We start from the raw sequence: 13,751 nt of genomic DNA, 5'->3' as shown, positions 1-13,751 counted from the left end.
TCTTTCATTATCTTTGTATCACCCATAAAACCTGGCAGAAGGCCAGGCACAGTGGCATATGCCTGTAATCCCAACACTTTAGGAGGCTGAGGTGAGTGGATCACCTGAGGTCAGGAGTTCGACACCAGCCTGGCCAACATGGCGAAATCCAGTCCCTACTAAAAATACAAAAACTAGCCAAGTGTAATGGCATGGGCCTGTAATCCCAGCTACTCAGGAGGCTGAGGCAGGAGAATCACTTGAACCCAAGAGGCAGAAGTTATGGTGAGCCGAGATCGCACCACTGCATGTCAGCCTGGGCAACAGAGTGAGACTCTGTCTCAAAAAAAAAAAAAAAAAAAAAAAAAAAACTGGCAGAAACCCAACATATGCAAGTTAACAAATATTACTAAATGAATGAGGAATACATGAATGGATGGACGAATATATGGATGGATGGAAAGATGGATGGATGAATGAGTGGATGGATAGAATGGAAGGGCAGATGGGGATGGATGGAAGCAAGGATGAAAGGGTGGATTGACAGCAATAGGGCTTTTCTGTAGTGCACAGACTCTGTAGCAGGGCTTACTGTGGCGATGTCACTTTTTTTCATGCCTGTGCTGGCACTTGGCATTGATTACTAAATCTGAGAAGCTGTACCATTATTGACTATCTGGGATTTAGCTGACTACCCAGAAGGTCTCAGGAACTGACCAGCTTGCACCAAGTTGTTCTGAAGGAGATGAAGAGTTTCCCGATGCTGTGCTCTCTGAGGGCTGGGTTTTTATTTTTCTGAGTCTAGTGAGAAGTTGCTTTGTAGGTTTTGCTCTTCTGCCTCAAACAAAAGCCTATAGGAAAAGTGCACGTCGGGAAGGTGCTAATGAAGCCTGAACTTCCATGCCCAGAGCTGCTGCAGGTCAGGTGGGTGTGGGAGAGTCAGTGGGTGCCCCACAGTGACAAGGGTGCCTGGAAACACTTTGATCCCTCCTTTTTGAAAAGGGCTGGGATTCCTCTCCTGGCACAGCTGTGCTTGGTCACTCAGACACGAGCACACATAACCCTCTGAAGAGCTCGGTATAAGAAGATTCTGGGCTCCAGCCCTGGAGAGTCTGACTTCAGGCCATGGTTCATAACCCCAGATGCTACTCAGAGTTACCTCACCTTAGATGACTGAGCAGGAAGCTCCAGGCTGAGGGGCTGGGGGACCTCTGAAGATCACCAGTTTGAGGGTTACTGACCTGGGCCGTAAGAACAACAACCAACCTTACAGGCTTGCCCAGTTTTTAAAGCATACAACATACAAGATCCTAGAGGTAAAAGACAAAAATGAAGGGCTAAATATTCTCATTGTGAGGCGATTTCTTTACCTCACCAAAAATTTATACAAGCAATGAGGTTCCTGGTACATAAAGTAGAATTCGGTTGGCAAAAATTCACTTCTATGCCCAACTTTCCTCTGCTCACATATCTAATTTATACATCTAGTGTATCAAGTGAGACAAGCATATAGTAAAATAACTTTAAAAAGTGTACCTGAACGTCTTCTTTCGGCTCCTTAATCATTGAGCCCCCGAAAGTGGGCTGGGGAGAAGTCTGCTCTAAACATGCCCTGAGGGGGAGATACTCACTGAGTCTGAATTTGCTGTTAGAAGGCTTCTCCCCTAATCCAGCAGAGCTCATGTGGCACCTCTCTCTCCAGAACCCCATGCAACACCAGCACTCCTGTTGGCTGCTGCTCTGAGGATGTCCAAGGGGAAAGCAGGATTCGTCCTTTCCTATCTCCACTGCCAGCTGAGCACGTCCACCGTCAGGACTGACGCCAACCAGTCCCCATATCCTGGCACCTGTCACTGTGTCCAGGACAAAGCAGTAGGGAGTCCCAAGGAACTAAATAAAAGTCAGGTCAGCAGGTAGAAGAGTGGGTGCCCTGCCTTCCTCGTGCAGTGGCCCCAGTGGGCAGGGGGCCGGGAGCAGGTCCCCGCAGCCTGCTGGTGCTTCCCTTCTCTGGCCCTCTCTGTAGTCAGTGATGCTGTTGGTCATTGACCTTAGCAGTCATAATGGGTCAGAGAAGAGAAAAATGGAAAAGCAGATCCTTCAGGGCAACCATGAAAAGGTGGCAGATAATGTGCTGACAGGTTTACAGCAGTGTGAGCAAATGATATGTAAAGCACATGCATATTTGCCCCATCAATGCATTCCCAGTTAGGCTAATTCTCTTAACTCTCAGCCAGATGATCCTTGTGAAGACCATGTCCTAGATAGAAGAGGGAAGCCTTAGGCCAGGTGCGGTGGCTCATGCCTGTAATCCCAGCACTTTAGGAGGCTGGAGTGGGCGGATCACAAGGTCGGGAGATCAAGACCATCTTGGCTAACATAGTGAAACCCCATCTCTACTAAAAATTAGCCAGGCATGGCAGCGGGCACCTGTGGTCCCAGCTACTCGGGAGGCTGAGGCAGGAGAATGGCATGAATCTGGGAGGTGGAGCTTGCAGTGAGCCGAGATTGCATCAGCCTGGGTGACAAAAAAAAAAAAAAAAAAAAGTGGGGAGTCTTAAAGCCTATAATCAGTTGACTTTTAAGTTAAAAAAAAAAAAAGAGGTGGGAGGCATTCTAATTGCTGTCACCTTCTAGAATAGTCTATGAGGAGTCAGTCACATCCAGAAAGGGCCAGCTCTTGGGTCCGGGACTGCTCTGGCAGGAGTTGGTGCCTCGGGACCACATGGAACTCCCCATGTGGGTCCCAGGGTGGGCATCAGCACAAACACCAGACAGCCTTCCAAGGGCCAGGGCCGCCAGCCTCACTCCTGGAGACTGGCGCTACCGGCTCCTCCTAATATTGCCTTAGGATTTACTGGGAAGATGCCGGCTGGGGAGCTGATGATCCGTGAAGTGAAAACAAAGAAGCCAATCAAGTCATCTCCCGACCCAAATGAGCAGAAACTGGTATTTTCCGATCTAGTAATACCAAGCCCTGGGAGGGGGGGCGGTGCTAGTGTTTGGTCCCTGCAGGGAAGACACAAAAATCCACCCGGAAGATTTTTGCCATAACATAGAATGGACGGGCTTTTCTGGCACATGTAGGGCATGTGTGCAGTGTCCCCTGAAATCCTTTCTGCCTCAGGGCTGGGTATGGACAAACAGGAAGCCGGTCAGTGCGCCCGGGACCTTGTAGAACAGGCTATGTTTTATACATTTATGGAGGAAGGCTAGCGGTCCACAGAAGCTTGACCTCCTGGACAGTGTGCTGGGGTCCAGCTTCCCATCTGACTCCTCTCTCTATAAAATGCCAGAAGGGGCAGGTGGACCATCCACTCCTGCCCCCCTGTCCCTACAGTGTTGCTCGTGGGAGTCCTCGGAACTGATCTAATCCTGACTACAAACAACCTGCAGATGCGGAGGAGAAACGGACCAAACCGGCTGGTCTGAACTCGGACTGAACCCAGTGAGTTTCTTAGGTCTTCCTCAAGCTCAAGTTGGGGGAGAGGGCCCCCAATCGCAGAAGCCCAACCATTCATGTAGAACTGAGCAGGTCACCAACCTGGGTCACCTGGGGAAACAAAGGCAGCACCAGGTGGGCCTCTTGTAGATCATCAGCAGTTAGGGATGAGGGCAAAACAGAGAAAGAGAAAAGGAATGGAAGAGTAGGAGGGAAGAAGGCAATAGACAGTAAAGGGCTGGGTGCGGTGGGTCACGCCTGTAATCCCAGCACTCTGGGAGGCCGAGGCATGTGGATCATTTGAGGTAAGTTCGAGACCAGCCTGACTAACATGGAGAAACTCTGTCTCTACTAAAAATACAAAAATTAGTCAGGTGTGCTGGCAGACGCCTGTAATCCCAGCTACTCAGGAGGCTGAGGCAGGAGAATCGCTTGCACCCAGGAGGTGGAGGTTGCAGTGAGCCGAGAGTGTGCCAACACACTCCATCCTGGGTGACAGAGCAAGTCTTCATCTAAGAAAGAAAGACACTGAAGGAGAACAGGAGGAGGGGAACAAAGATGACCAAGAGGAAGGAAGTGGAGAAAGAGAAGATAGAAGGAAGAGAGGTGCTCAGGGGAAAAAGGGAAAGGACAGGGAAGAGGAGGGAGAAAGAGAAGCCAGAGGGACTCAAGGTGGACCAGCCTGCTCCATTGAGTCACTGCAATTACATCCTCCGTGCACACTCTTTCTAGACTCCCACCTGGGGCATCCCTCCATGCCTGGCCTCACCAACCTTAGAGAGCTTTTGATGACCAGCTGGGGACAGATTTGCCACCAGGCTTGCGATCACCATGCCTGGCTGGGTGTGCTCAGACCTTGGTTGGAAGGATACTGTAGGGTCTTCATGTAATTCTGGATCGCCTGGAGCCAGTCTGGGATCGTCATCGAGAGCCTGTAGTTTGGGACCTGGGGTATTGAAGGCTGCAGAGAAATAGAGAAGAGGAAGTGTTTATTAAGGAGGCGCTCTGGGGCCCAGCTTCTGGGGACAGGCAGCGGGCTGAAGCCACCAGAGAGAGAGGTGCTCCTGAGAGCCAATGGCAGCATGGTCACCCTGGCGTGGTCACCTGATTGAGCAATGCCTCCTCCATGAGGTCTCCCGGGAACAGTGAGTCCTTCATTGACGCTCTCCCTCTCTGAGTTCCCTCTGAGTCATGGTGGTTCTCTATGGCCCTCCGTGCTGTGTGAATACAGCTTTCTTCCCTGCAGGAGCCTAACGCCTCCTTGAGGCAAAGGACCACGTTCTATCGTGTCCCCCGCCGAGCCTGGCCCAGGACGGGCATGAAAGCACTTCATCAATGATTGCATAACACCTTTTGCTGCGTGGCCAGTGGTGATCCACTACAAGTGCTCTACTGCAGGGCCACATTTACACAGAATATAAAGTGAATGGATGCCGGGCGCCGTGGCTCACGTCTGTAATTCCAGCACTATGGGAGGCCAACACAGGTGGATCGCATGAGTCCAGGAGTTCGAGACCAGCCTGGCCAACATGGTGAAACACCATCTCTAAAATTTAAATAAATAAATAAATAAATAAATAAATAAATAAAGTGAACGGTGCCCTAGAAAATTGCAACATGGCACCAAGAGTGCCACATCTCAATACCACCCTCCCTGCAATGCCCAGTGTGTCCCTTTCCCTGAGTCCTATCCCAGATGGCTTAGGGAAGATCCCTCTTCTTGCCTTGACTCTTCCCCAGGCAAGTGCAGCTCCTCTGACTCATGAGTCATCTTACAACTTTACCCCTCATAGCAACTCAATCAACACATTCACCTCCTAGTCTGCCCCTCAGTCAACACTCCCTGAATGTCTACAACATAGCAGATGAAGTCTGATCCCTGCCAGGAAGAGAAAGAACCAAAGGCAGGCAAGGACTGGACAGGGGGAAGCAGCCCTATCCTGAAGGCCAAGAGCAAGAACAGACAGGGACGTCCAGTCGAGTCACTGCTGAAAAGCCAGGCACGGTTTGGAGTTTTCTTGGTTGGTTTTGTTTTTTGCTTTATTTCCCCTATATGTCTCTCGGTCTTCTGACCTCTGTCTTCCTGAGGTCCTTGGTGACAGAGAATCTCAGCCCACGTGGGTGGGGCTCCGGCAGTGCTGCTGCTGGGAAGGAGAAATGAGGCTCCTCCAGGCCAAGCCACTTAAGGAGAAGCAGAAAGGGCCTGAGGACGGGTGACATTCACCCTCAGAGCAAATAGGGCAAGGGCGGCCCTGGGGATTTGGTGCTCCGCTGATGGAAGGGGACTCCGCTGGGGAGACGGGGATGGCCCTGGGCAGCCAGGCCAGGCAGCAGAGCCAGACACTGCCTAAGGCTGTTCAAGGCTCTCTCCCTGGCTCTCCAGGCACCAGCCCCAGTGTGAGGCTGAGGGCACGCTGTCTCCCGCCTGGGCATCGGGCTCTTTCCATACTTCCACCCCTCTGGCTGCACTTACTGCAAATGCTCCTTGACATTCCTTTCCTCTCACTGCCTCAATTCTCTCTTGGCTTTGAAATGTCCTACTTCACAGCAACTGTCTCGTCAGCTGGAAGGAAACTCATCAGAATCACACTTCCTGCATTACAGCCAATGTATTATGTGTGTGTGCGTGAATGTGCGTGAATGTGCGTGTGAATGTGAGTGTGTGTGCCCATTCAAGCACAGCTATTCTGCAAGCTCCATTTTGTTTATGACATGTCAACCCAAATCAATCACATTTCTGTCTGGGAGTGTCATTTCGGGGGCAAAACATTGAATATTTGTTCCCATCACACACACACACACACACACACACACACACACAGCAAGTCAAAATGTAAAGTGTATCCTGTGTGTTTGCCCTAACATACACTAGAAAGTGCTTTATGTAAAAAATGTGCCTGAGATTTCACAAGGTGAGGAGAGAAGGGGAGACGCGAACAAGTATGTCTTTAGCACCTCCTGTGTTTCAAGCTTTAGGCCCTGTATGAACGGGAGAGAAAGCCCAGGAGCAGAGGCAGAGAGGAGGGGAATTCTAGTTTATGAAGACATACGCAGGTTGGACGCAGTGGCTGATGCCTGTAATCCCAGTACTTTGGGAGGCCAAGGTGGGTGGATCGCTTGAGCAGCCTGGGCAACATGGCAAGACCCCATCACTAAAAAAAAAAAAATTAGCCGAGCATGGTGGTGCAGGCCTGTAGTTTCAGCTACTCAGGAGGCTGAGGTAGGAATATGGCTTGAGCCCAACAGGTCAAGGCTGTAGTGAGCCATAAATGAGCCACCATACTCCAGCTTGGGTGACAGAGCAAGACCCTGTCTCAAAACAAAAGACATAAACATTTCTGCACAGAAAAACACAGTCTAAACCTCTTTAATAGAAAAGCTGGTAAGCGTGGGAAAACGCCCTGAAGAATCACCAGCCACCTAAGAGATCCCCAGAGAGGTGTCCCTAGGCCAGAGCCTTGCTGTAGCCAGTAAGACTTGGCTCAAGAGTCTGCTGAAGGACTGACCACCAAATTATTTCAACCCCCCTCAAGCCCAACAAAGCCCACAAGAGCTAGATGGCAGGGTGGGATCCGACGGCAGCTGGTCCTCAGAATAGCAACTCGATGGCGCCCAAGGGCTTTTAAAAACAGCTGCATGGTTACCTCAGCCTGGCTGTGAACAGAGTCCAGGAGCTGTGGCCACACTTCCTGCCCATTGGGAGGACAAACGTATACATTCCCCAAGTCCCAGCTGGGGGCAGAGCTGTGGTGGGGAGGTGCAGAGACCGCAGACGGAATGATGTCATAGGCTACAGCTCACTCTGATGTCTGGGAGAGATGGCTGGGCTTACCCTGGAGGGTCCACTTCCAGCCAGCGCCTTGGGCTGCCAACATTCCCACTGGCCATGGACTGTAAACCAGGTGGGCTTCCTGGAGTGTCATTAGGAGACACACACAACCAGGTCCAAAGCCCTGCTCTGCCACCTACTAGCTGTGGGCCCTGGTCAAGCTGCATGACCTCTCTAAGCCTCTGTTTTCTTCCTGATAAAATAGGAATAGTATCACCTACTTCCAACCTTCCAAGCTGGTTGTAAGCATTACATGACCTAATGCAAAAGTAGGCAGCTTGGGACTTGGCATATGGTGCTCATTAAGTGTAAGCTGTGTTGGCCAGGCCCTGTGGCTCACGCCTTTGGGAGGCCATGGTGAGTGGATCACTTGAGGTCGGGAGTTTGAGACCAGCCTGGCCAACAGGGCTAAACCCCGTCTCTACTAAAAATACAAAAATCAGCTGGGCGTCGTGGCGGGCGCCTGTAATCCCAGCTACTCGGGAGGCTGAGGCAGGAGAATTGCTTAAACCTGGGAGGCGGAGATTGCAGTGATTGAACCACTGCACTCCAGCCTGGGTGTCAGAGCAATACTCCATCTCAAAAAAAGAAAAAAGAAAAGTGTAAGCTGTGTTATTATTCATCACCAATATATTGTCAGGGGTCTAGGCTGGGGAAACCTGAATGATCCATACTTTTCTGGAACTGGAAAACAGAATCAGCAGCAGCAGAGTCCCTGGACACTCAACTTGGGAGCTTCACATCATGAAGATACCTTCCCACCTTAATGGAGAGGATGAAAACGTTCACTGCTCCCTGGGGATGCATTGATGACAATGAGTTAATATCCTTAATTCATTATGAGTTCATGCAAAGTGACAAGAAAACTCTTTAGGCCTCAGTGAAACTAAAAATGGCCCCCAAAGGCAGAAGCAACCCGTGTCCATTGATAGATGAATGAATAAACAAAATGTGGCATCCCACGGAATATACGATGGTATACAATGGAACAGTATTCAACCTTTAAAAGGAAAGACGTTTTGACACATGCTATCACATGGATGAAACCTGATGACATTTTGCTAAATGAAATAAGCCAGTCACAAAAGGACAAATATTGAATAATTCCTCTTACATAAGGTTCCTAGAGTAGTCAAAGTCATAGAGACACAAAGTAGAATGGTGGCTGCCAGGGGCTGGGGAGAGAGGGAAACGGAAAGTCAGTGTTGAATGGGTACAGGGTTTCAGTTAGGAAGATGAAAAACGTCTGGAGATGGATGGTGGTGACGGCTACACAACAATGTAAAGGTACTCAGTGCCACAGAGTTGTACACTTAAAAACGGTAAATTACGTGATATATCTCTCTCTCCACAATTTTAAGAGCCATGAAAAGACAATTCACAAAACAAGAAAAGCAAATAGTAACCAAATATTTGAAGAAATTGTTTAAGTGCTCTAGTAATATAAGAAACGCAAATTAAAGCCACTGCAAAATATCATTTTCCACCTTTCCAGTTAGCAAAAACATGCTGAAATGTAGATACCCAATGCTGGTAAGGATGCTCTCCTGCAGGACCGAGGCAAACATAAATTGGTACAACCTTTTTAGGAAAAACCCAGGGCACATCCCTTTTTTCTGTTCGTGACTGGGGCCCGCAGAGTCCCTTCTCATGCTATTTTCCTGCCAGATTTCATCAATTGCTGTACTACCTGAAACTCCAGCTTTGATTGTCTGTGCCCTTCCCCTCAAGGGTTTCACCACCTGCTGCCTACATTAGCCCCACAGCCATGGCCAGGCTGATGAAGGCAGAATCTAGAGGAAACAGATAGAAACCAACCTCTTCACACAGGCACTGTGCCTGTTTTCTAGGGGTGGAGGCCCCAGACAACTTGGGGGCTAGGGGACACAAGGAGGGAGTGGAGTGGACAGAAAGATGGTGTTCAAGAGAAAGAATAATGAAACAAACCACAGGCAAAGCTCTTGTGAGGAGCCTCTCTTCCACTCTGTTCTTGTGAAGCACAACTGACCTGTCGGTGATACGGACCGACACAGTTGTGTAACTGACATTGCCGTGCGGGAGAGAAGGGAAAGACCAGGAAAGGAGCCAGGGAGGCAGTAAGAACCCCAGGCACTAGGAATCTTTAACAAGAGCAAGGAGAATTCAAAACCTTTTGTCATCCCTACTCTGAAAACACTATGCAGGCACCAGACAGAAGAATCTTCTCTGGCAGCTTGGGAAGAGAAGCACAAAACAGCACTCGCGAGCCCAGGATGAGCCCCAGGCTCCTGCAACAGAGGCAGCCAGGAATCTGTGGGACAGAGGTGCAGGACAGACAGACAGACAGAAGGTTCTCAATCCAGGACTGGGGAGGGAAGGAGCTGCCCGCAAGAGCTGGCAGCGGGCAGGGATGGCCCTTGACTGCAGCCAGGTCTCTAGTACTAAACACTCCCGTGTCTTCACTCAGGTGAAACTCAGTCCTCTAAATGTGAATTATTTTCCAACTGGGAATCAACACGAGAGTAAGACACAAGAAGTGGGGTCTGCAAGAAACTGACTGCTGTTTCTTGCTGAATCCACCCTGGTTTTCTGCCCCAAGGAGAGTCTAGTTCCAGGCTGTTAAGAAAGAGGAGGATTGCCCTAGAATTTTCCTAGAATGTCCACTGTTTTTTTCGGGGCTGGCCACTCTCTCTGAGCCTCGCTTCCCATCTGCTATTATCCTCCAACTGACTCTTGCTGTTTCCTTAAAGTCTCTCTGAAAAAATCCTGCCTCTGACCTGGTCAATTGCTATCTTCAGACCCAACAACCACCAGGGGAGAGGCCTGGAGTCACAAATTTAGAAGGAGGATCTCAAAGCAGGGGAATCCCTGCAAGGAGGGGACATCTGGACCCTTCAGGCAGAAGTTGCCATGGCTGCTAAGGGAATGTCCTGTAGTCAAAGGAAGTGTCATTTAGTCCTCCAGGCAGGTCCTTGAAAACCTCCCCCATCCACTTCTTTTGCTTCTTAGTCTATAGTCAATGGCCAAAAATGATTAATCCCCCTGAAGCCCACCAAGCTTTTACCACTGCTGCCACCCTACCACCCTACCACCCTTCTTCTGTACAAATTCCTCAGTAAGATATTGATTTGGTTGATGGAGAAAACGACTCGACCCCAGAGGAAAGAGTCTGCCAAGCTGAGCACAGGAACAATCCTCTAATCCCAGAGGAGTAGCCCCTGGAAAAGGGAGCTTTTGAGGCTCTTCCCATGTTAAGGCCTAGGCAGGGGTCAGGGCTTGGGGAATGTCGGGGCCAGGGGAGATACCATGATAGGATTGGGGATAGAGAACCAACCATTAAGATGCAATGTAAGAGAAATGTTAAGTTCTTTATATTTAGGGCCAAAAAGCTGACTGTCCACATTTGGGCTGGGGATTCCTGGTTTGGAAGCAGTTTTCATGTGACCTTTTAGTTACTATGAAAAGTACAATATGATATGGCCACTGTATAAAAAAGGGAAGACTGGCCGGGCGCGGTGGCTCACACCTGTACTTTGGGAGGCCGAGGCGGGTGGATCATGAGGTCATGAGTTTAAGACCAGCCTGACCAATATGGTGAAACCCCGTCTTACTAAAAATACAAAAAATAGCGCGGTGTGGTGGCACATGCCTGTAATCCCAGCTACTCAGGAGGCTGAGGCAGGAGAATTGCTTGAACCCGGGAGGCGGAGTTTGCAGTGAAGCAAGATCACGCCACTACACTCCAGACTAGGTGACAGAGCAAGACTCCATCTCGAAAAAAGGGAACACTTTCTTAAGAACACAGCATTCAGCTACAATAATGGAAAAATCAGGTACAGGTCTCAGGAAGTAGCAGTCTGTGTTCTAAACTGCTCAGACATGATTTAGAATACTGTGTTTCATATGTGCTTGCAAATGACTAATGACAAACTAGGAATTGTCTCAGAAGGAGGAGGGTGAGTTGGTCTGGGAATTATGACACATAAGAAAGGGCAAAAGACCAGGCGCGGTGGCTCATGCCTGTAATCCCACTACGTTGGGAAGCCAATGCAGGAGAATCGCTTGAGCCTAGAAGTTTGAGACCAGTCTGGGAAAAACAGTGAGACCTTGTCTCTACAAAAAAAATTTGTTTTAAGTTAGCCAGGTTGAGTGGTATGTGTCTGTAGTCCCAGCTACAATCAGGAGGCTGAGGTGGGAGGATTGCTTGAACCTGGGAGGTTGAGGCTGCAGTGAGCCATGATCACACACTGCACTCCAGCCTGGGTGACAGAGGAAGGCCTTGTTTCCAAAAAAAGAAAAAAGAAAAGGGCAAAAGGAGCTATCTGTGGACAAAGAAGGCTAAAGGAAGAAGCAGAAGCAGAATGATAGAAAAAGTCACAGTCCTGAGGGCTCATATAGTCCAGCGGACCTCTAGCATCACACAGATCAGCATTAGCGACCTGGAGACTCACGGGTCATAACACCATGAGATTTTAGAGTTGGAAAGAACTTACAAAGTCTGCTCTATTCCCATTTTATAGATGAGAAAACTAAGGGCAGAGATTTTAAGTGAATGACCTCACTTAAGTGAGGCACAAGGGCTGGATGTCATACAAGCAAGACTAGGATTCAGTTCCTTGATGTTTACTCCAAGTCCCTTCCATCCTAAGAGCACTCTCTCATAACATTCAAGGGTGCTGTGAGTAGCAAAGGAAGTCGCTAATGCTCTGCCCTGATTCCAAAGGCAACACAATAATCAGTGATGAAATGTGATTTGGGGGTGGGAGGGTGCTGCGAGGAGGATTTATGGTTGGTCTATGAGCTTCCTAACAGTCAACTCTGGCCAGGCCTGAGATCAGCTGCCTGGGAAGCAGCAAGCTCCCCATTCCCAAGAGGTCTTCAGAAAGAGGAGGGGATTCTGTTGAGAGGTGGGAGACTGGTCTCTACAAATAGGAAAATTCCATGATTCCCACATAGAGAATGCACCCCCCCACCTGCCCCCATACATGGTTGGGGGAAGGATGAAAGCACAATTAGAGGCAGGGTTGGTGCTGGTGCTACTAAGGAAGGCAGCATGGGACAGTAGGAACAGGCGTGTTTTTCCTTGTGGTCACTTTTCTTCCAAGTTTGAGGGCTCTCGGCTCCTCACTGGAGGAAAAATTCAATTCTCAAGTCAGAACTGCAAACCAGGAACAAGGTTGTTCTCATGTTCAAGAACTCAGCAAGGGTAATTATGGTTGACACTAAAGCAGGCAAGATTCTAGCTGGGCACAATGAAGATCTCCTTGACCAGCAGAGTAACAGAACACTGTAACTGACTGCAGCAGTAAGTTTAGAGGCTCTGTCACTTCCCCAAGGACACACACAGCTTTCTGGCCTGCAGGCTCAGATGCTCAGCTGTCACCAGGTTGGGGACTCAACCAGATGGCCTTCCGGGTCTCAAGTCTGGCATTCCTAGACCTGCCCAGGAATCTTCTCAGCCGTACCAGCGTCCCCAGGGTCCAGGGGAAACCATCCGTCACACTATAACCCCGAGGCTCGGCAGCATTTCTCCCCAGTTTGCATTTTGATGTTTCATATAACATATCTACACCCACCAGGGGACATCTCCCTCCCTCGGTAACGATATCCTTAGCCACCAAACCCAAATGGCTCACTGGCTTCTCTCCAAGGCAAAAAGAGAGTTTCACTCCTCAGCCTCTTTTTCTATCCAGTGAGACTAATTCATCATGTGTACTGGAAAGTCCCTTTTAAGTCTCAGCCAAAAGTCTTTCTTTTTTCTTGGAGCCCAAATAAGCTGGGAAGAGAGAGAGAAAGTTCACTGTTTTGCAAGTTTCAGAGGTGAAAGTCACTGTCATAAAAAAAAAAAGAAAAGAAAAAAAATTGGCAAAAAGTCTGGAAATGATTCACACTGAGAAGTCTGACTGGTTGATTTCAAATTCATTCACAGCTTAATAAATCATTTGCTGGGGGAAGAGGGGAGCAGAGGAGGAGCAAGACACTCTAAAGAGAACAAGCAGAGTGGGATCCCTGAGGTCTATGCATTCTTTGGCATCGCTGGTACCTGCTGGCTCTAGCTTTTGCTGAAGAAGGATGTATGTGGGGGTGAGTAAATAATAGAGTTTGGCTGGAGGTTCAAAGACACCTTGGCACAATCCAATTACATAGTCCCAGGATAGCAAGCCCACTACCTCTCCCTTCCCCATTTTTTAGGCTTCCAATCTAAACATCTCAATTAGAAAAGGGCTGGCAGGGAGGAATGGGGAGAGGAAGGAGTTTGTAGCAGGACCAGGAAAATGGAGATTGCCTCTATTTGCTATGTACAGGCTGAAACGGTCCCCTCTTTGCCTACCTACCCCCAGACCCCCAGCCCCGCCCTGGAAGCCACTGACCTTTGCCAAGAAGGTGGCGTTCCTGATGGCGCCCACCATTTCTCCCCCCTTAGGGTGCACCTTGGCCACGTGCATCCACATGCGCTCCCAGGTGTGGCTGTCGATGGGGAAGCCGCTCTTGTTAACGTGGAACAGCACCCCGCCGTCTTTGTCC

The 13,751-nt window shown here is 49.3% G+C and overlaps 1 protein-coding gene across 2 annotated transcripts in view; it reads right to left on the bottom strand.

Moving 5' to 3' along the window:
• VASH2 (vasohibin 2) overlaps nt 1-13,751 on the bottom strand; it is a 40,336-nt gene extending 26,585 nt beyond the window's left edge. For both annotated transcript variants that reach the window (XM_011996145.1, XM_011996146.1), the window contains exons 1-2: nt 13,598-13,751; nt 4,291-4,379 (exon numbers count right to left, since the gene is read on the bottom strand). In XM_011996145.1, the coding sequence (XP_011851535.1) occupies nt 4,291-4,379; nt 13,598-13,678 (170 nt within the window). In that variant the 5' untranslated portion in view covers nt 13,679-13,751. The remainder of the gene's footprint in view (nt 1-4,290; nt 4,380-13,597) is intronic.

Source organism: Mandrillus leucophaeus, unplaced genomic scaffold, assembly GCF_000951045.1.
Source record: "Mandrillus leucophaeus isolate KB7577 unplaced genomic scaffold, Mleu.le_1.0 Scaffold503, whole genome shotgun sequence".
Classification (NCBI taxonomy): domain Eukaryota; kingdom Metazoa; phylum Chordata; class Mammalia; order Primates; family Cercopithecidae; genus Mandrillus; species Mandrillus leucophaeus.
This window is presented reverse-complemented; position numbering and strand designations above follow the sequence as displayed.